The 22506-nt window shown below is 41.8% G+C and overlaps 1 protein-coding gene and 1 long non-coding RNA gene across 2 annotated transcripts; one reads left to right on the top strand and one right to left on the bottom strand.

Moving 5' to 3' along the window:
• Positions 1 to 7115: 7115 nt before the first annotated feature.
• Positions 7116 to 7716, bottom strand: LOC129164754 (uncharacterized). The gene is made up of 2 exons (XR_008564253.2): positions 7509 to 7716; positions 7116 to 7432 (listed from the first exon to the last, which is right to left on the bottom strand). It is a non-coding gene; the product is annotated as an uncharacterized lncRNA (long non-coding RNA).
• A 17-nt stretch (positions 7717 to 7733) lies between these two features.
• Positions 7734 to 12665, top strand: adora1b (adenosine A1 receptor b). The gene is made up of 2 exons (XM_054745867.2): positions 7734 to 8704; positions 10506 to 12665. Exons 1-2 carry the CDS (start codon positions 8379 to 8381, stop codon positions 11302 to 11304), a joined length of 1125 nt encoding a protein of 374 aa, XP_054601842.2. The 5' UTR covers positions 7734 to 8378; the 3' UTR covers positions 11305 to 12665.
• The last annotated feature ends 9841 nt before the right edge of the window (positions 12666 to 22506 follow it).

Raw genomic sequence — 22506 nt, forward strand, 5'->3', positions numbered from 1 at the left:
GGAAAAAGGGTACCGTCAGCAAACGTCCACAGAGTGTGATGCTTTGCTTTGAAATATCATCTTTATAAATTGTAGTTCAATAAAGAAAAGATCCATTGTTTTTTTATGAAAATGTTTAATATTTGGTCAAATTAATACTTTACACAACCATTAAATTAAACTAAGGCATCACCAAAATTAAGTCTGGAAACACATCAAAGAATTAAATGTAGATAAACCACCGGCGTACTAGGTGGTGTCAAATTTCATATTAAATTAAAATCTTATAATGGTCTTCTGTCAGAAATGCTGAGGAAAAGAGGAGAGCTCAGATTTCAAGAAATGTCCTCATTATACTGGTTCTCACTGACAGGCTGTTTTATCTTCCTCCTTTGTTCTCATCACTTTATCCCCCTCTGTGTGTGTGTGTGTGTGTGTGTGTGTGTGTGTGTGTGTGTGTGTGTGTGTGTGTGTGTGTGTGTGTGTGTGTGTGTGTGTGTGTGTGTGTGTGTGTGTGTGTGTGTGTGTGTGTGTGTGTGTGTGTGTGTGCGTGTGTGTGTGTGTGTGTGTGCCCCTGTGTGTGTGTGTGTGTGTGTGTGTGTGTGTGTGTGTGTGTGCGCCTGTGTGTGTGTGTGTGTGTGCCCCTGTGTGTGTGTGTGTGTGTGTGTGTGTGTGTGTGTGTGTGTGTGTGTGTGTGTGTGTGTGTGTGTGTGTGTGTGTGTGTGTGTGTTTTCCAGATACCTGGCAGTCTGACACACCGGGTTGGGATTATTACTTACCTGGACCAGTCACATTACTACTAAGGAAGTTGTAAACAGATTTTCATCCATTCATAATTGCTCTTATATCAACTTTTACTTCTTATATTGTCAACATCTGTGGCTGGAATTGTTTGTTTTTATCTTTCTGGCATAAAAACAAACAATGTCACTTAACATTCATGGAATCACTTTGCTCATTATGGGGAATGCTGTTGTTGTTTTAGTGTCCAGGAAAAGGGCAGAGAATGTCTCAGCTAGTACAAGCTAAACATTAGGATTAGCAACTCCACCACACAGCAGAACTCCTCCAGGCTTGAGTTGTTTGTGGACATAAAACATCAACGTTTCAGAGCAAACATAGACAGTGGTAGAGTTTCATTGCTGTTAGCCAATCAGACGTGAGATGTCCAAATATCAGGAAGTACATCTCCAAACCCTGCTGTCTAAAGTTCTGTCAATCTTCTAGGTCCCGAAACAGGTGCACCAGAGAACAACTAGCAAGGCATTTGTTCCTTCTAGAGACTACTGCAACTTTATTGATTAAATGAGTGCTCCACTCATTTAAAATTATGTTTTAACTGTTTTGAGGAGAAACAGCTTATAGGTAGAGCGGCTTTCTCAACCCTGGTCTTCCGCATCCCACTGTCCTGCATGTCTTCCATGTCTCTGCTTCAGCATACCTGATTTACATACTTACATTGCCTCCTCAGCATGACATCAATTGCTGCAGAAGCCTGTTAATCATTCATTCATTTAAATCAGGTGTGTGGCAGCGTATTTTTCTCACCCTTTCAAAGAGCCACAAACAAAAAATATCAGATGTTTAAACTGTATTAATAATCCCTGATGTCAGCTGTCCAATGCTCATACCAAACATCCCCACTCAGTCAGTGGGAGGACTACGTGTGATGAGCTGTTTCATTCTCATCATTGGTTCAAGCTTCCAGTGGGTGTGGTGGGAAAATCTTCCAGCTGGGTGAGGCTCAGGCAGCTGACTGCTCTGCTCCAGAACAGCATTATTCATAAAGTTGTTTTTGAACAGGACAAAACAGCCTGCAGTGGGCTTATATATACACCGACATTGACCCATACACACAAATGGACCTGAAATCTGGGTCACATGGATGACGTGTGGTTTAATAACGGTAAATGCATTTTGTTTTCCTTTTAAATCAGACAGGATCTGCTGTTTTGTTGCCATCAGATTCAGTTTTTATTACTCCAGTGGATTATGTCCTGAATTGTGTTTATCATGACTTCCTATAATAAAATTAGGTTTACTTTTACTATATATGTATTTATTCTGTAGAGGAAGTCATCATCATCATAACAACAACTCATATGGAAATGATGCCTTTCTGTGGAGCAAACAGATTCTTTCAATGACTTTCCAGAGAATTTCTTGGAAATCACACGGCTCATCTTTTGCCAACTGTTCCCTTCATGTATTTAATAAAAGTTTCAGTTTTCTCACCTTTGCTCCACAAGCACGTCCCATTATGTTTGAACGTCCTGGAGACAGTTCTGGCTAATGGGATCAAATCTACAGTCCTATATTGTTCATGCAGTCTGGCTCAATGGGCTGCTGCACTTCATCACAAAGGCTTTTTAATGACTGAGTAATATTTGAGCTTAGTTCAGCAGACAGGGGGCAATGAAGGAAGACTCTATCTTTTCTCATTAGAATGTGATCATGGTTCATTGCTCGGTTCTTCATCCAAGCAGCTGAAGCCTGGACAGTCATTTGCTGAAAGGTTGAGGTGCTCAGTGATCTCTTTATGGCGCTACGATGCCTGACTCCATCGGTTTCTGTCCTCTAATGTCTTTAAATGTATGTTTTTGTCGTTTGGACAGCCCACTCATACCACCATTTCCACAAACAGTTATGGAAATTGGACATTTTCGTTCATAGATTTTAAAATTGTATTAAACAATTATTTAGGCAAGATCCCCAAAATTCCATTCTTGTAGTTTCACCAGTGGCTTCTTTTTGAGATTTCATCCCTGACTCCAGCCAGTTTCTGCTCCAAGATTGAGATTAAAATATAATTTTTTTTAATTGTATATAAATGTTTAATTCATAAATCTTCTGAATTGGGGCTTCTGAGAAGGGTCACGGGGAGCTGGTACCTATTTCCATCAGCCTAACACAAAGCCACATATAGGAGCAAACTCACACTTAGAGATCATTCTGAAACAAACATGCAGGTTTCTGTGAGAGGGGAACCAGAGTACCTGGAAAAAAAGCAATGCATGCATGAGGAACTCCATGGAGAAAGGCAGCAGCTGGGTACTGATCCTGCACCCTTCTTTCTGCAAGGCAACAGCGCTGCCAACTGTGCCATAAATCTATGGAATAAATCACCTCTCAGCGACTCAGAGACATTGTTTAAGATATTTTTACTTAAAGGCGTAGAACACTAAAAACATTTTTTATTGATTATATCTGATTATAATCAGTCACTCCGAGTTTTTCATGCAGGCTGAACATGAAAATAGTCTCCTACACCTATCTCCTGCATTAGCTTTTGATATAAAATAGACATTGAAACTCCTAGGATTTGAAAATCCTGACAGATCTGATCTACGTCAAACAGTGGCTTGGTCTCACCATGCTGGCTCACAACGGGGAAGGCTGTTGTTGTTTTAGCATCCAGGAAACCGCAGAAAATGTCTCAGCTAGCAGAAGCTAACATTTAGCATTAGCAACTCCACCACATGGCAGAAGCTCCTCCAGGCTTATGTTGTTTGTGGAGGTAAAACATCCATGTCACAGCACAGAGTCAGTGGTAGAGTCGTGTTGCTGTCATCCAATCCGAGGCAGGATGTCTTATTATGAGGAACAGACAGATGTCTGCTGCCACTCTCTATAGCAACAGACTTGTCCCTGCTGATCCAGGTGCTTCTGGGCTCTTTTTTAGTGATGTGTCGGTCGCGAACGAATCGGCTCTTTGAAGTGAACAACGGGAGCCGGCTCGTCATTGGGAGCCGGCCCCTCCCAATGTATTTTTTAATTGTATATAAATGTTTAATTCATAAATCCTCTGAATTGGGGCTTCTGAGAAGGGTCACATGTGTAACTGTGTGTCCAGACTGTCCACACACAGAGCAGTAGGGGCGGGGAAGAGGGAGGATCAGACTCAGACACACAGCAGAGCACATGCGGGTGGAGGGAGACGAGAGGGAATGAGGAGGAGGAAAAAGGCGAACGAGAGAGAGGAGAGTGCGACGAAGACGGTGAGAAAATGAGCGCCAGCAGTCGGAAAGTGGAGATTTCTTAAAGTGTTCAGTTATTAAATCCACAGAAATTATAAATATTTGATATATTGCATATCATTTAGCATATAGTTTTGCATAATTTTGGTTACAAATGTACTCTACCAACAGAAAATCCGAGGAGCCACTTGGGAGCCGAAAGAGCCGGCTCGTTTTGGTGAGCTGAGCCAAAAGAACCGGCTCTCTAAAAAGAGCCGGAATTCCCATCACTGCTATTTTTGCCCCAAGTTCGGCTTGCAAGGCATTCATTCCTGTCGACTGTAAATGTTTTAATAAACAAGTTTTCTACACTTTAAAGTTTATTGATCCAGATTACATGTTTAATTAAAATACATTTTGATGTGGATTTATTGTTTTGACTGATATATTTATCTCTTATATTTGTATTTCTCTTTGTTATGACTGCAAAGAACTTTAAGTTCAGCCACACAATAAACTGACATTGAGATGATAATGAATATAATTTAGTCTGGTTTAAAAACTTGATAAAAGCTGCATTTCCTCAGACCGTTTGTTAGCAAGCAGCTCTGCCTCAGGCCTTCTAAATATTTGGAGAAGAAGAAAACAGACTAAAATCTTTCACCTTGTTTAAAATGTTGTCCTTCACGGTCCCTCTGATAAATAGCAGCTAGCACAAGGTTAGGGTCGACGGGATCAGGTAAACTTTTTTAGTAAGTGGATTTTTATTCTGAAAGAGACAAATAATAACAGAAGACCTTCAGAAAGGTTTATTTTGGTTTTCTGTTGCACTGTCCACCTTCAGGGGTTCTCAGAATAAACATTTTAAATAAGTTTTTGGGGAGGATATGCAGAATTTGCAGACTTTAATTAAAAAGTAAACATCTGAGCTGTTTAGCATGTGGTAAATCCATCCAGCTGTGAAACTGTAAAAATCCAAGTATTTAACAGTTTAATTTCCTGAACAACTAGTTTTAGCAGATGAACGCCCTTTTTTAGTGCCATCTGCCATCTCTGCATGGATTTCTTGTTAAAATTGGCGTGTCTTTTTCTGGTGACAATAAGTTTTCTGCTTCTAACATTAAAACTCAAACCAGGAAGTTCCTGTTTGAGAGAAATACAGAAAAACTAGAAATACAGAAAAACTGGAGACTCTGCTCTGGTAGCCTCAGGTGACCCCTCCAGTCACCATTTATTTATGTTCCAGATGAAATGAGGAACTCCTGGAGTTTATTTAACACATCCCTCATTTTCTACATTTACCTTCTTAAGAGCAGAGCCAAGTGTATCTTGGATTTCCTTCTTATGGGAAAGTACTTTTTGAGTTTGCGTTGGAAATTAAACATTTGTAGAAATAAAAATAAGCCAGAAGCAACATTCTTGTATTCTGCAAGGAAAAAGAAAAACATAAAGATGAACATGATGGTTTCTGCAAAGATCCTAAACGCTGCTCTATATTTAGAAACCAAAGTTTTAGCATCGTCCACCTTTAGGGTTCTAAAGTTTTTCTTCTAATCAGTTCTTAGAAATTTTAATATATATATATATATATATATATATATATATATATATATATATATTAAAATTATATATATATATATATATATATATATATATATATATATATATATTAATAATAAAATTTGTACACACTTGGCACTACAGAAATGTTTACCCAACGTGTTCACATCTGTGTTTCCATATTAGTTTAAATTTGATTACAGACAATATCCAGATTTTGAACATGGTAGAAAACACCACGTGCACGCTGCACTTCACTGATCGTCCAACCCCGGATAGCAACAACCTGACAACTGTTTACTGAAGCGTTTCCTTGTTTCCAGGTTCTCTGGGTGTTGCAGTAAAAGGGATTCTGCAGAAATGCATCAATAAAACTTACAAAAATGTTGACAAGTCTAGATCCAGAGACGTTTCCAGCTCACATGTGCTGACAAAACCAATGAGGTCTGGAGGCTAGCGCGTGTTTCCAGCTCTGGCTCCGCGTCTCACCCCAACATTTGGTTAGACTAATTTATAATTTAAAAGAAAACGAGCTTTAAAATGTGTAACCTAACAGATAATTGTCAGCTATATACGTAGATGTGTTAGTTCACCTCGTTTGCTCAGTGATGATTGATTTTCCCTCCGTGACCTGGCTTCTGCTCACTAGAATCTCCCAGATGGGGATAGATGCCAATTGCTGCAAAAGGACCATATGGCTGCCGCCTTCCTCCGTCTTTATTGGCTGACCTCTGTTGCTAACTCATGCTGACACCTTTCTGCTGTTTTCAGTGAGCTTCCTGCTTACTGTTGACTCTCCTGTCAGCCTGTCTCTTCAGATTATCACAGTAGTAGCTTTGTTTTCACGCTTACTAATAAAATCTCCTGCCATCTATGCACTAGATTACCCAATTTTCACTTTACATGAGGAGGATCACTATGTGCACCCTTTGTGGTGCCTGCTTGTACAAAACCATGGTTTCTGTCAGCATTGAAGCTGAACTCAGTGTCTTTCACCTGGGGGAGAGGATGCAGCTGTTAGCAGTTCATCACATCTGTGCTCATTGTGTCTAAAACAGCTGGATAGGCTGCTGTGTCTCAGGCCAGGCTAGATTAGAATCAGATGTAGGAATAATCTGTTTATCATAAAGAAGGTTCAGCCAGTACCTGCAGCATGACCAAGGGGTCCAAGAGCTGTCAGTCAGGAGCCAATCAGCTGTCAGTCAAACTCACACCTGGATACAGTTGTAGGTCAAAACCAGAAAACATTATGAATAATTAAACAAAAGAAATCCTTGTCTCTCTTTTGCATGCCTTCATTCCTGCTGGTTTTGTGATTTACACATTGGTGTGTACCCACATTACTGCATTGTTTTTATTAAAATGTGTAAATGTTTCTGTATTTTGGAACATATTGAATATTTCTGTATTATTGTTTATTCTATTTTCTTCTACTTTTTCCTATGCAATTGCTGCTGTGAAATAATTTCCCCACTGAAGACGAAAGGATATTATATTTGCTAATGATGGCAACAACAAAAAAATAAAACAAATAAAAACATGAATGAAATCTTGATGGAACAAAAATGCACAACTAAAACTTTTTCTTTTGAATAAGAAAAGAAACAAACCACAAAAATGGCCTCCTTAGCTCCTTTATTGTTTAGTTTTATGAATCCTTTGTTAAGAATTTTGGGATTAAATTATTCAAACATACAATTCAGACAGATTTATGGACCAGAGAGTTAAAATCTTGATAGGTGAACCCTGCACTATATTTTATTATTCTTATATCACTGTCATGCTGGGTACTACTAGGTGTTTGACAGAACCAACATGACACCCCGGGGGTGAGACTGCGGGTGACCGACGGATCGAAGCAGGTGGGGGACTGAGAGCGGGCGGCCAGGGTAGTGCAGCGAGACGTGACTTGAAGACCCAGGGTTAGAGATGAGAACCTGAGTAGAGCGGAACAAAACGGGTTAAATATCAACAAACAGATTACTCGTCAAATTAATACTGATGCTGATCTACCCAAACTGAGTAATCAACCGGTGTGGAGTGGTGTCTCGCTGCTCCTTAAGTACCCTGGTACCTTGATGCCCAACAGCTGGGGAATCTCAGCCGCACCCACCTGCAGACTCGCTCAGGAATAAACACAGGAGATTTACCCAAACCGACAATCACCTTCAAAGATAATTCTCTCCGTTGGACTTTTATCCTCCTGCATGAGCCGCCTCACCCTCTGACCAAAGTCCGCAAGCGCTCACGTGTGTGCTTGGATAACACCCCCACTCTTCCATGGGATGGTCCCGCAGGCGAAATTTGCGTATTTCTTTGGAAAATGACGCAATCGCAGTCATCATCGGAAACCAGTTAGTCGAGTAGATTTTATTCTCCTGGGAAAAAGGCAGCTCGTCTCGATGAAACCAAAAGTTGATATGTGAGTGTGCGATAAAACCACACTGAACGGGGGCGTGGGAGACGCACGGAAAGCGCGCGGCCGCCTGCACAGGAGCCGCTACCGTGCGCGCTTTACTAGCAACAAGCATGCAGCGTTAAAACTGCTTCATCACACAGAGAGCACGCTGGCAGACTGCCTCTTGGAGCCTCTTGAAGAAAAGATGCTGCGCTCCGGAGAAGCAGGTGAGGCGGAGAGGATGAGAGCATCGGAGCCGGAGCGACGCACGGACGCTGGACGTAAACACCTGCTCCAAACCAAAACTCCTCGGTCTTAGCTGCTCGTTTTTGATAAATCTGGATTTATTTCCCAACTCAAATATCTGGGGCACAGGACAATGGGGGCGCAATGAAAGCGATGAACGTTTGGAAAATACATTTGGAGCAAACCCACTAAGGACAACTCTGAAAGCCTTTTTTATTCTAGGGGTTGGAGCTGGGAGGATGACAGGGGCGCATTTCTACATAGGGATGGAGGTGCTGATTGCCGTCACCTCCGTGGTGGGGAACGTGATGGTGGTCTGGGCAGTGAAAATTAATAAAGCCCTGCGAGACACCACGTTTTGTTTCATCGTTTCCCTGGCTCTGGCGGATATTGCAGTGGGAGCGCTCGTCATCCCCTTGGCCATCACAATCAGCGTCGGACTTCAGACTCACTTTTACAGCTGCCTGCTGGTGGCGTGCACGGTGCTGGTGCTGACGCAAAGTTCAATCCTGGCCCTGCTGGCCATCGCCATCGACCGATATCTCAGGGTCAAGATCCCGACCAGGTAATGTGTTTCCCAGAAATGGGATGAAACAGGAATAACCATTGGGACAAATAGGAACTGGTTTTGATTTTAGATGTGTTTCAGGATATTCTGGCTGTCTGGCTGCCTTTTTAAATTTAATGAACATGAAAGTGGTTTTCTTGCTGGAACAAAAGTCAGAACAATCAGAGGTGGTGACAGGGAGATGATGAGATCAGCCACAATCATGGAGGGATTTATGAGGCAGCACACAACAGCTTTGTGTCCAAGTTTCAATATTCCAGCTCATTTGGTTTCTGTTAGATTTACAGACATCCAAACTAGCCAGTTGGGATTGCAGGATTTGGGAGAAAATCTAAAAGTAAACAAAGCTGAATCAGCATTTCCCCCAAGTTTCTTAAGGGCAGCTTAACACACATGTCCTAAAAATCCAACATATGGCACCAGTGACAGCAGGTCCAGTTTGGCTTCAGGCTACTTTTTCCAAAGTCAGGTTGTTGCAATGCAAACATTTTCTCTCCGACTACAACATCACACACTGTAAATAGCAAGCATGGTGATCTTCTCTCCATGCTTTCTAACATGAGCTGGATCTGATAACTGTTTTCATCCATGCCTTTAGGCGAGTGTCAGGCCGTCTCTGTTTCATCTCTGGGTCTGAAGACAAGAGAGCTGAAGCTGTGGAGCTTTAACCTCTTTAACCTTTACTTATTAGATGAAGTAAATGACAAAACCTGTTTCTGAGCAAGGAAAAACATCTAATCTTGACAAATATTGCTGCATGTTCCTTCTAAAATGATGAGTGAAATTGTAAATCAAACATGAAAGGAGGCGAAGATGCAAAGTTTGATGCTTTGTGCTTCATGAGATGCTATATTTGTGTTCAAGTTCTTCTGGATGACATGTTAAAACCTCAGAACCAGAACTCTTGAAAGAACAAAAATCACCTAAATTCCCCAAAATTCTATTTTGTTTACTACAAAATAACAAGCGACTAAGAGGCACATCAACTAACGTGCACATACAGATACAAATAGGAGCAAAACTGCTGCAAAAACATTTAGGGGCAGCCTGATCTTAAAACATCTACACATGAACAAGATGTGATCTGAGGGTCAGGAGTGGCTCTGCACCCAAGATCAACAAATGAAAACAAAACTATTTAAAAGAAGCTTTTGAAAAGCAGGAATTTTCTGAATGAATGAGTGAAACATCCTCGTGAATTAATGCTGTCAATCCAGAAAGATAAATAAAGTAGCAAAGAAAACATTAACGCTCCATTTAGGGGCCATATTATGCAAAAATCACCTTTTGTGCTGCTACGCATGTCTCTACTGCCTCTACAAATGCCCCAAACATGAAAAAAACATGAAAAACATCCATTCATTTTCTCTCATTATGTTATGTTTCCACAACAAGCTGATTCAAAAAGTCCCTATTTGTGACATCACAAATGGGGAAAATGGAAAAGAACCACTTCTCATGTGAAAGAGTGGGCAGCTAATGGAGGAGCAACTGTTCAATGCTAAGCCCCTCCCAGATATTGGAGCTTTTCAGCTTATTGCAGCCTGAGACGGGGAGGGGTGGGCATGGCCAGCTCCAGCTTGTTTTAGTAAAGTGACAGAGCCCTGAAACGGCTCATTCTGGAAGGCACTGAAACTGTCAAGAATAAAACTGCTGAGACTGCTTCTTGAGCGGGATTTGTTGCAAAGAACTTCATGAACACGTTTAGTATTGACCATAAAACTATTATATCTTGAGACAAACGGTCATGACGTGTCCCATTTGAGTAAAAATGCTGACATGTTGATTGTTCCTGCAGGTACAAGCGAGTGGTGACTCCTCGGCGAGCTGGGGCGGCAGTGGTGATGTGCTGGATGGTGGCTTTCATCGTGGGACTCACGCCCATGCTAGGCTGGAACAACCTGAAACGCCTTCAGGAGAACGGCTCCATCAGCTCCAACCTCAGCGTCACCTGCCAGTTTGAGACGGTCATCACCATGGACTACATGGTCTACTTTAACTTCTTTGGCTGGGTGCTCCCCCCTCTGCTGCTCATGCTGGCCATTTATGCCGAGATCTTCTACATGATCCACAAGCAGCTTAACAACAAGAAAATCACCTCCAGCTACTCAGACCCCAACAAGTACTATGATAAAGAGTTAAATCTTGCCAAATCGCTGGTTCTGGTGCTTTTCCTCTTTGCCATCAGCTGGCTCCCTCTTCATATCATCAACTGCATCACACTCTTCTGCCCGCAGTGCAAGAAACCCATTGTTCTCCTCTACATCGCCATCCTGCTCTCGCATGGCAACTCTGCCGTCAACCCCATTGTCTACGCTTTCCGCATTAAGAAGTTTCACACGGCCTTTCAGAAGATCTGGCAGCAGTATTTCTGCTGTAAGCACACGCTGACGCTGGACTTCCAGCAAAGCGAGAGGAAAGAGGCACCCAATCTGGAGACGCAGCAGGCCGCCCCGTTGCAGCCCACTCAGCTGGATGACTTTAAATCCTATCCACCACTTCAGCCAGAACAGCCTTCGCCAGAGGGCAACCAGAAGATCAAAACACATCAAAAACCTCACAACCATCATCCAGCGGTGGAGCAGAACGCTGTCTGAGTTAAAGGATTGAATCGGGTTGAAGGTGTAATGATGGGTGCACGAGCAGCAACTGTCTGCTCACGTGAATGTAGTCGTGATTTGCTGCACGGGGCTGCAGAGCCTTTGTGATTCAGGCAACATGGATCAATGGAAGATAATCCCTCTTCCCTCGGAAGGAGAGCATAAAAGATGCAGAGAGGTTTCAGCTGGAGGTCCATTGGACGGTGTGTTTATCTTAGTAACACACTGACCTTTAATTATTCATTCATCAAGGTGAAACAGTTGGTGTGAACTTAAGAAAATGTGCAATATTTAATTTATTTTGTGTTTTTATTTCCTCCCAGTATCAAATTCTCATATGTTGCAGCTTGCTTGAGCATTTAAACCACCAACGGAGCAGGGTACTCATACTTCTGTAATGTTGTGTATGTTTTATCTGACACTGGCTAAAAAAGTATAATAATATGAATGTAACCATGTAAATATGAGACTGCAGCACTGCTGTGAACGCTCATTTAATCTTCAGGGCCTTAATTGCACAACATTGTGCAGAAGAAGCAGCCCTGAGAGACAATAAGGGAGTCAAGGGCGTGCAGCAAATGTTTTGTAGCCTCATACGTCTCTGCACTGAAGCTCAGGCCCTTTTGTGATCCTGCACCAGATTTTTCCATTGCAGAAAAGAGGGGTAGGGTTACGGAGAAGCACACGGAGGCAACGGGGGGATTTTGAAATATTAAAGGCTACATGCAGGACACACAAGATGCACTTAAAGCTCATCTTTGTCCAGCTTCCACTCTAGTTAGTGTGGAGAGTTTCATTTCCTCAAAACGTTATTTAATTTTGATTTTCCACCACAGACTGTTATTTAACCATTTACTTACTGAACTCCCCTGATGACTGGGAAATAACCTGAGGAGTGTGAGTATTTACAGAAGGCTCATTATGTTGCCAGAGTGTGGTGTCTGTGTGTGGATCATTAAACCAAGTTCAATGCCCCTCGCTCAGACAGATTGTATGAGAATGTAAGGATTTTTATTTATTTGTTTTGTAAAGACTCTGAACTCTTGCCAAGTCACTTTGCTGGCAATCTCTGTCTTCAGGTGGAAACATTTATTTTACAACCGGCAGGTGAGGATGCTTGACAAACTGCAAACTAAGATTTATTTTTGAAGCAAATGTTAGAATCCAAAACACAATCCAAGTGTGTAAAGCTCATTCAGAACAGAAAACATGGTTTGGAAAAAGATATCTAAGCTGCTTCTCTTCATTGAGAGAGGAAATCATAATAATGTTTTTTCGCATTGGTGGAAGAATGTTTGACCCTGCAGTGCATTAGGCCCTCAGATGGTTTGCATCATTATTAAACACTTTACAGAAACGTTTACCGACAAGAGCTTTCTGCTTGAGGTGAAAGGCAGACTTTTGGTACAGAAATCTTGTTGCAACATTAAACAAAAGCACAATTTTCACAATAATTAAGCAAATCCTGTTTATTAAAATGCCTGAAACCCCAATTTCTTTACCCGCTTATCCATGCTGGGTCACAGATGCCTATCTCCAGCAGTCTCCAGACAAACCGGTGAGGTGCACCCTGGACAGGCTGCCAGTCCATCGCAGGGCAACACAGGATAAAAAACCACACACACACACACACACACACACACACACACACACACACACACACACACACACACACACCTAGGGACAATTTAGGGAGACCAATCAACCTGACGGAACCACGTATGCACAGGGATAACATACAAGTTCCATGCAGAAAGACCCCAGACTGGGATTTAAACCAAAGACCTTCTTGCTGCAAGGCAACAGTGCTAGGCACCGTTTCACTGTGCAGCCCCCCTGCTGTTATTACAATGTTTTTTATGTGAGAACCCTAATCAACAACTTAGAGCATTAGAATAAATGACAACGATCAGAAAATGCACTTACAAATTGCCTCTCATTGATCCTTGCAGCGGTCTTGGTTTCGTTTTAATCTATAATATCTACTGATGACAGAAAATTTGCATCTGACAATTTAGTGCAGCTTTATTCTCTCTGAAAAGAAACAGTTTATGATCCAGTTTCTACCTAATCAGTCCTCCTGGTGAGTCATTGCTTCTCGACTTGCAATTATTCTACAGTTTTTAAGCCCAAGATAATGCAACTCTGTAAAGGTGCAACTCTGCAGGGCTGTCAGAGTTCTCATAATAATAATAATATAAGAAGAAGAAGAAGAATGCAGCTCGAGGTTGTTAGATAACACAAGGGGTTGTCACCATTTCTTCTCTTTCTTTGATACTTTGAGATGCATGAAGCTCTTAAAAAGATCCCACAGCCTGAGCAGAGGCTGCTCGCTCGGAGCTGCCAGTCTATGTCTCCTCCCACCAACAGTCACTCACACACACACACACACACACACACAGTTATAACTTCAGTTATAAATCCACGCAAACAACAAACACGTTCTCTGCTTCCTTTCATGTGACATCATGTTGACCAAAAAGCATTTACAAATCAATAACTAGGTTCAATAACACCTTTTCACAGAACGGAGCGCCACTATTTCAGTCTCTGATGCTATTCTCATGCTGAGGCTACAAAGGGAGATAGAATATCAAGTGGAAGGTTGGAGATAAGAGGAAGAACCACGAGGAGAATACTGCAGCTGTGTGTTTCCAGATGAACAGCTGAGGTGACCTTTCCATAAACTGATCAGCTGTCTGTGAGGCTTTATATGGAGCCTAAGGGTGTTTTTTTTAATGTGACTGTAACTCTGGTTTTGGGAAAGCTTGTCATCTGATGATTTTCCTCAACGAATTACAGCCACCCCTAGTTTAAAATGCAGATTATTTGATGTTGAGAAATGACGTTTAGTCATTTTTCAGTTTTTCTAAGAACGATTAGCGATGGCCACCAACATAAATCAAGTTTTTCAGATATAGACGTGACTCCAATACAGAATTTCTGAGCTTTTCATTGAAATTTGTGCGGTGGATCGTGAGATATTTCTCTAAAAGGAAGATAAACAAACAGGCAAAAGCATTTGTGCATTTGGAAATTTACTACAACAAACGGTAAAATGTGAAAAACTTCTTTGGACCTTTAAAGAACTATAAAAATAAAAATAATCCTTTGATCTCCATGTTTTAAATTATCATCAGATACTAAAACTAGCTGGAATTATGAGTAAACTACCTCAGAGTTCAAGAAACCTCAAATCCATCCATCCATTTTTTGAACCCGCTTGTCCACGTAGGGTCGCGGGGGCTGGTGCCTATCTCCAGCGGTCAATGGGCAATCAGGCGGGGTACACCCTGGACAGAGAGCCAGTCCATCGCAGGGCAAAACAGAGACACACAGGACAACCAATCACACACACAAACACACACACCTAAGGACAATTTAGACTGACCAATCAACCTAACAGTCATGTTTTTGGAATGTGGGAGGAAGCCGGAGTACCCGGAGAGAACCCACGCATGCACAGGGAGAACATGCAAACCGGGAAGCGAACCCAGGACCTTCTCGCTGCAAGGCAACAGCTCTAACCACTGCGCCACTGCACAGCCCAGAAACTTCATATGTTATCAATTCTCAAAACCACGTGTTGGACAAGCAATGGCGCCCCCAAAGGGTGGCCAGTGTGGCCATAGCCACCCTTATAAAGTTGTTGGTCTCCCCAGCAAAAACCAGCGTTAATAAATGATATTAATGTTCACTCAAACCAAAATTTGATCTTATTTATTCAAGACATAATTGGAAAACAAAATTAAAATAATACAATTATAATAAATAATAATAATAATTTAAAAAATACTTGTTTCTACTGCTCACCCTTTTAAAAATGTTTTTATCTCCATAGTGTTGGTGAACACAGCAACACAGGTGAATTAAACTAAATAAATACATTTTTAAATTAAATTTGAGGTAACATTTTAAATGATGTATGAAATGTATTTTTCTGAAATGTTTGTGTTTGTAAAATTTAAGTAAAATGTTTTGGATACAAACTGTTTTTTTTTAATGAAAACTAATAAAGGAGCGATGCAATACATCGCCACAAGCTAAACTTTCCCGGAGTTACCACAAGGACCAATTTGGTGTGCCACCCCAAAACATTTTTTGGCCCGTCTGGCCACCCCTATCAAAATTTTCTGGAAGCACCCCTGTGGACAAGTGGATATTTATTAGGAAGCGTCTGTAGAAAATATGATTGTTTGTAATTGTGCAGGATCAGTAGAGGAGAGCTGCAACAATAAGTGTGTGTGTGTGTGTGTGTGTGTGTGTGTGTGTGTGTGTGTGTGTGTGTGTGTGTGTGTGTGTGTGTGTGTGTGTGTGTGTGTGTGTGTGTGTGTGTGTGTGTGTGTGTGTGTGTGTGTGTGTGTGTGTGTGTGTGTGTGTGTGTGTGTGTTGGTGAACTGCATGTGAATCAATATTTCCTCCGGTTTGTTTGTTTCAATCATGTTTCATGTCAATTATGGTCAACGCCATCCTGCAGACCCTCTGCAGCACCACTGGGGTCCAGCCTGAGAGGGAAAGGGCTCTTTGTGATATTTACGTCTCTACAGGCAGCTTTCCTATCATTAAAAATTAAATATGCTGTATACCTGCACTCTTACCAAACAGGCCTAATGAATAAGAAAAAGTGTTGTGCGGCCCTCTGCACAACAGAAATCATGGCTGCTTGTTGCCCCCCCCCCCCCCCCCCCCAACATCTGTCTGCAGCTGGGACCTGGGAGCTTTTCACAGTGTGGTGGTGCTATACTATAAAGATCAGAACAGGATCTGCCAACATACACAGTTAATTGTCAGCTTTGTTCTACATGTACGGCTTCAAAGAGAGAAAATCGGTCATATAAACATAAAAACAAAGCTACCACTGCCGCATCAGCATCTGGATCATCTGTGTCATGACAATCGGAGCGGGGACGTCAGTTCCAGGCTGGTATTCTAGCTAATGAGGAGCTGCAACCGAAGTGGGCAGAAGCTTAAAAGAACATGAGGGATCTATGTGTGAGGCAGATGGAGCATTTGCATTCTGTATCAAGTCATCGCTGTCAGTTACCTGGTAATGATAGACAACGTGTTTCAGCTAAGCAGTGGGATACACAGATCATCAGCTGCTCACTGAGGAGAAATCCTTCAATTTAACCAGAAATGGAGATTAGAAAATAAACAGAATTGTGTCCTTTTGCAATCAATTATTCAGCCAACAGGCTCACAAAATAAGGCCCGCATTAATGTTTCAGCATCTTTAAAAATAAACTCAGAATTTATCATGAAAACAAAGCTTTAAATCTTTAAAGTAAATTGGAGGGTTGAATTCTGGGATTCTGCAATGACGAACAGCCAACAGAAAAATAATGAAGCTCACATAATAATTAGATTAAAATCTGAAGATCAGATTGAGCTGGTTACTTGTTTGGGTCGTGTAATTATCTGTCGTGAATAGAAGAGCTTTTCTGTTCAAGCTCACTGCTGCTTTTTGACTCTTATTCCCTGAACCAGAGCTCTGTTTCTACACTGGCCTCATTTAGGTGTCCTTATGGTAGAGCGCCACCTGCTGGTCGGATCGTATTAATATGATTTGCCTGTTCCCGCTGGCCCTGGCTCATTTCCTGTTCAGTTTCCAGAACCTTTTATTTTTTTAGATTTTGGTAGCTCCAAAGATAAGATAAGCTGAAAATAAGAAGTTAATGAGCACCATGATGCAAAACAACAGCACTCAATTAAAACTCTACAAGTTACTCCTGGAGCACCAGAACCAACATCTGGCTCTGGATGGGCTCACCCTAATTTTAACCAAGAAAAACACAAATTTGATTGATCTTTTTTTTTTTTAGTTAATAATACAAGGAGGTTGGGCTGCTCACATTAGATGTATTTTATTATTATTGGTACAGTTGTGCACTGGTTTTCCATCATTTCATAACTAAAATTTGAAAAATAAATGCTTGAGAATTTAATGAAACATGTTGCTGGTGATGGAGCGCAAGATCGACAGGTGGATTGGTGCTGCTTCTACAGCGATGTGGGCGTTGTACCAATCTGTCTTTGTGAAGAAAGAGCTGAGCCAGAGGGCAAAGCTCTCGATTTACCGGTCATTCTATGTTCCTACCCTCACCTATGGTCACGAGCTTTGGGTAGTGACCAAAAGAATGAGATCGTGGATACAAGCGGCCAAAATGAGTTTTCTCTGCAGGGTGTCTGCGTTCTCCCTTAGAGATAGGGTAAGAAGCTCAGTCATCCGGGATGGGCTCGGAGTAGACCCGTTGCTCCTCTACATCGAGAGGAGCCAGTTGATGTGGCTTGGGCATCTGAGGATGGACTCTTCCTTGGTGAGGTTTTCCAGGCACGTTCACGTAGGAGAAGATCTAAAGTAAGACTCAGGACACACTGGAGGGACTATGTCTCTCAGCTGGTCAGGGAACGCCTTAGGATTCAGCCCAAGTGGGTGGGGAGAGGGAATTCTGGGCCTCCCTGCTTAGGCTACTGACCCCGACATCCGAACCCGGATAAGCAGAGGAAAGTAGATGAATGTTGTTGCTGTTTCCTTTTGCCCAACACTTAAACGTAAAAGTTTAAATAATTTAGCAAACCAAAATCAATTGTAGTGCATTCATATAAAGGTGGTAATGAAGTGTTATAAATTTTTTTATTTTAATTTTATGGATCCAGTTAATTTTAAAAGTTTCCATTTTAAAAGTGACAGACTGCTGAAGTGAGAACATGGTGCAGATCTGGGGCCTCATTTATCAAGCTTGCTTACGCACAAAACGGGGTCGGAAAACTGCGTAAGCAACTTTCCATGCAAACTTTGGGATTCATGAAAGAAAACTTGGCGGAAAAATGTGCGCAACTTTAAGTTGATTAAGGACCTGGCTGACGCACATTTTGGACATGGAGAGCACCTGCAGTGCTGCTGCTGAGAAGGATAAAATTATGAAATCCTGCAGCATTATCACTTGTACTGCTTCGTTTTCACACAGAACAAGACCCCACATGCACACACATGCGCGCACACTCACACACACACAAACACACGCGCACGCACGCACACACACACACACACACACACACACACACACAGCCTGAAGCGCAGAGTACAGAATGCAGAATATCAGCAGGGGGACAGATTGAGACAGAACGTCATGCGTCTGTGACAGTGTGTGTGTCCTGTCACTGTGACCCGATTGATCATGCGCCCTGGCTACTTGTACAGTGGAGATCTCCATTTGGCTGACTGGATAGCATGCATGACTTTCACCCGGGAGTCAGGGGATTGAATACCAGTTGGACTATTATTTTTATATCCGCCACAGATCTCTCTGAAGAATTCACAACATTGACGGCCTCAGCAACGTTGTGCTACTCCGTGGATTTTCTCTTATTTGTTTTGCAAAAGCACTTCCTTTCATTTCTCCACCTCACCCACAGGTACCTCAATTTCTGCTTCTGAGAAATTGCGCTTCCTTGATCTGCCTTGATCTACGGTCGTCATCGTCATTGGCGGAGCGCTGCAACAGCCGGCTTATGTGTATGCATGAGATCCACAAGGTACTTTGCATTGACTCTTTATGGCAGAAAGTTGGCGTGATGAGGGCGGGATGTGACAAAAATGCAGCTGAGAAACATTCTCGTTAGTCTCCGATTTATGAAGCGGAGATTGCGTGCAGCTGTGCGTACTCCTTGTTTGATAGATCACAAACCTAAGTACATTTTTGTTGCTGAGCTTAAATACGGTTTTAGTAAGGATTCTACTCAATGTTTGATCAATGAGACCCCTGATGTTTTTAGCCTTTGGTGCTTTGCAAGAGAATTCACAAAGTACAAAATATCCTTTTGTTGATTTTTATCCTGAGCAGCTGTTGTGAGCAGGTGTTTGATTCTGCTGACTATCTCACAAAGATCCTGCAGGAATGAATCAGCAAACGTTCCCCTCAGGCCATACAAACTCCGTCATTGCAGGTAAAATGTTATTTATGTCATCTGCAACACAACAATTAATTATCTTTGTTATTTTATCGCATCAGTTCTCCATTTGAGAAGTTGTGTCAGAGGTTTGGCCGTCCACGCCAGTGACACCAAAGAATCATTAGCAGATGTGTGTAAACACACCAGTAAACCAGAGTTCATGTTGTTTTGCATCATTACAGGAAAATGTCGAGCGTGTGCATAGCAAGCGACTGTTTGTCCTGGCTGCGTTTATCGTAGGTCGCGTGAGTTCAAACCGCAGAGCAGCCCCACATCTGTAACAACAGCAAACACACATCAGCAGGAGGAACGACTGCATGCCTCAACAAGTCTGAGCCAGAAGTGTGCAGAAGCCGCTGAAGGGATGATCCTGACTCACGTCCAACCTGCTATCAGCTGCCTGCTCTCTGTCAACCAGGGGAAAATCCCTCCTCTCTTCCCGGTGTCTGAATCAGTGTTTTTAAAACTTGCTGAGGAGGGATTCCTCACAGCTGCTTTTCTTTCTTTTCCTGGGGGAGGTAAAGGAGGGGAGTGGGTTACAAGCCATTTTAAAAAACAACTCCTAGAACATGTTGTAAAGGCGTTTACAAGCAATAATAATATTTTGTGCAATCAGAGTTCCCATCGTGGGCTTGGTGTTGCTCTTTGTGGCTTTGGAAGGCGTCCACCCCTAAAAGCCACAGCTTAACACTGGCAGCAAATTATTTTTAATGATGGCGGAAAAAGAAGTCCATAACTCCCGTCTGTCTCAGCTGGTATCAGACACAGGCTACCCTCAGATATGGATCTCAGTCAAATCTGTCTCTCCCTTGTTAGGGGTGTGAAATATTTCCATGAGCTCACACCAATTGCCAATAGTGTTGCACTGATTTATTTCTCCCCCCGGCCAGAAGTGGCCTCGGTATCGAGGCGTGGATCAAAAACCACGACAACCTCACTCCACTTCCTACTGGGGACTTTAGATTCTTCTCTGGCTCCCTTCAGGCTTTAAACTCATGTTTATCCTTGTGAACACACTCCCCCGTAGCATGTCAATCAGGTAACTCATCTACACAATCAAGATGACAAGTTGGTCATTTCAGGAACTAAATTACCCAACAGTGCTCTACGAACCTTGTAATTAGGACCACATCCACATGAAGCCGTTACGGAACAGATGTGCACGTGCGGATATTTAGTTTGAAAACTCACATCCCTTTTCCAACTCAGCAGCTGCTGTTGCAGCTGCCATCCCAGCAATGACACACTGATGACGGGCGATAAAAGTTTGCAACACACGTGTGTTTAAACTGGTTCAGTCTGCTTTGGATGGCAGCATTTTTTCTCCTTTCAAAGACGTAAGAGCAGGTGATGACACACTATCACACCTTCATTGTGAAGAAACTCTTCACTGCATCTAAAGGCTTGAAATGCAAAACTTAAAAAGATTTTATTTGAGGAGAAAATTGCATCGATATTTTGAGTCTTCCATTAATAATCCTCAAAGCTTTAATAAGTATTAACTGAAATGTAAAAAGAACCAAATTAAAACAAAAACATGTTAAAACTGATGTCAGTGGCTCATTAGGGTCACCATGGAAACAGTCAGCCAGATGTTTAAAAAATCAAAACAACCATTGTGCAAAACTGATCCGCTGTATTTAAAATATTCCTAAGAAGTAAAGGTCATAAGGGTCTAGGTGTCACACATATTGATTATTAAGTGTTTACACTTTTATTCAGTCGAAGGTAGGACAAAAAGACCGTTCATTTAATGCTTTGAAGCTCTGGACTCTGAAGAGAAGACCATCAGAGACTCACTGGCTGCAAGAAAACAGCAATTACTATATTTTTGTGTGGAAACAGCGCAATGAGTTTTAAGTTAAGGGTTAATAAGAATTCAGTTGCAAACACTTTTAACTCAAAAGTTAATGTGACAACATAAACATGCTGTAGAATCTACAAAATCATTGCTGTTGTGTAAAATCAACACAACAGGTCAAAACACCAGTTAAGTCATGTAAATCCTCTCTGAGAACAGTTTAAGATCTGAACAATATTTTTGTCTGACTGAGTTTAAAACAACCCAAAAGGGATCATTTTGTTTTCATGTGCACCCTTTTTTTTTTAAAATCTACATCATTTGATGTAGCGCTGCAGAGATCCTGTCTCATATTTAGTTTAATCTGGCACGGACCATTCCAAAGCTGTGGGGGGAGAAGCAAACAAAAGATTATGACTGAAATAAAAGTTTAGATCGAGGTTAACGTCACTTTCTATTCATGTTACAAAGTTTTCAGCTTTTTACCTGGAAAACAAAAATCTTGACCTCAGAAATCGCTGATTGCACAATCCTAAAGACGTTTGTTCTTTCAGTTGGGACTAAATATGTCAATCATTGATCTGTAAATGATGACAATGTTGTATTCACACACACACACACACACATGTGCACACATACACACGTGCGCACACACGCGCACACACACACACACACACACACACACACACACACACACACACATTACCATTTATTGTAACAGTTTGAACACGCACTGGCCTTGTGGGCTCAGTGAGCCATAAATAATACCAGAAGTGACTAATGGTCTCAATTTGATCAAGTTGATGGTAAAGCAGAAGGAAAATTCCCCTTCTGTAGCTCCAGGGACAGATGAGTCAAAAACAGGGACCATGGTGCTCCTATAGAGTCCACATCAGACAACTGTGCACATCTGTATGTTTAAAAGCTTTAAAGTTACATTTATTTTGTACTTTTACAAGATTACACAGGCTTGGAGGTTAGAGCATCCTTTATTTTTATCAGTTTGTTTTGTTGATTGAGCTGTGAGGATCTTGGCTTCACCCACAAGCATGCATAGTATTCTGGTAAATGCAAAAGGCTATTCTGAGACTGCATTAGACATGTTGTTTGTTAAGAGCTGTTTTAGCTTCATTGTTATTGTTGTGATGATGTAGGGTTAAAAAAAGATGATTACAAATGACCCAGAAAGGTTTTTTTTTTCTTTAGGCCTTAATAGAATAAACAGTTTAGTGGGGCATGTAAACAAAACCGTTCCCAGAATAACTGCAGGGCCTCGCAGAGTCAGCAGGGTAAAGCGGGTAAAGTACCTGGATTGTGGTGACGGGGTAACATTTCCTCCACATCAAATGCAGTGACGGTCAAGTGTGTTGACAGACTTGGAGTCTTACCGCAAAGTCAACAAACGCAGCCATCGTAAAACACAACGTAGCTGAAAAAGGAAGCCA

Source organism: Nothobranchius furzeri, chromosome 15, assembly GCF_043380555.1.
Source record: "Nothobranchius furzeri strain GRZ-AD chromosome 15, NfurGRZ-RIMD1, whole genome shotgun sequence".
Classification (NCBI taxonomy): domain Eukaryota; kingdom Metazoa; phylum Chordata; class Actinopteri; order Cyprinodontiformes; family Nothobranchiidae; genus Nothobranchius; species Nothobranchius furzeri.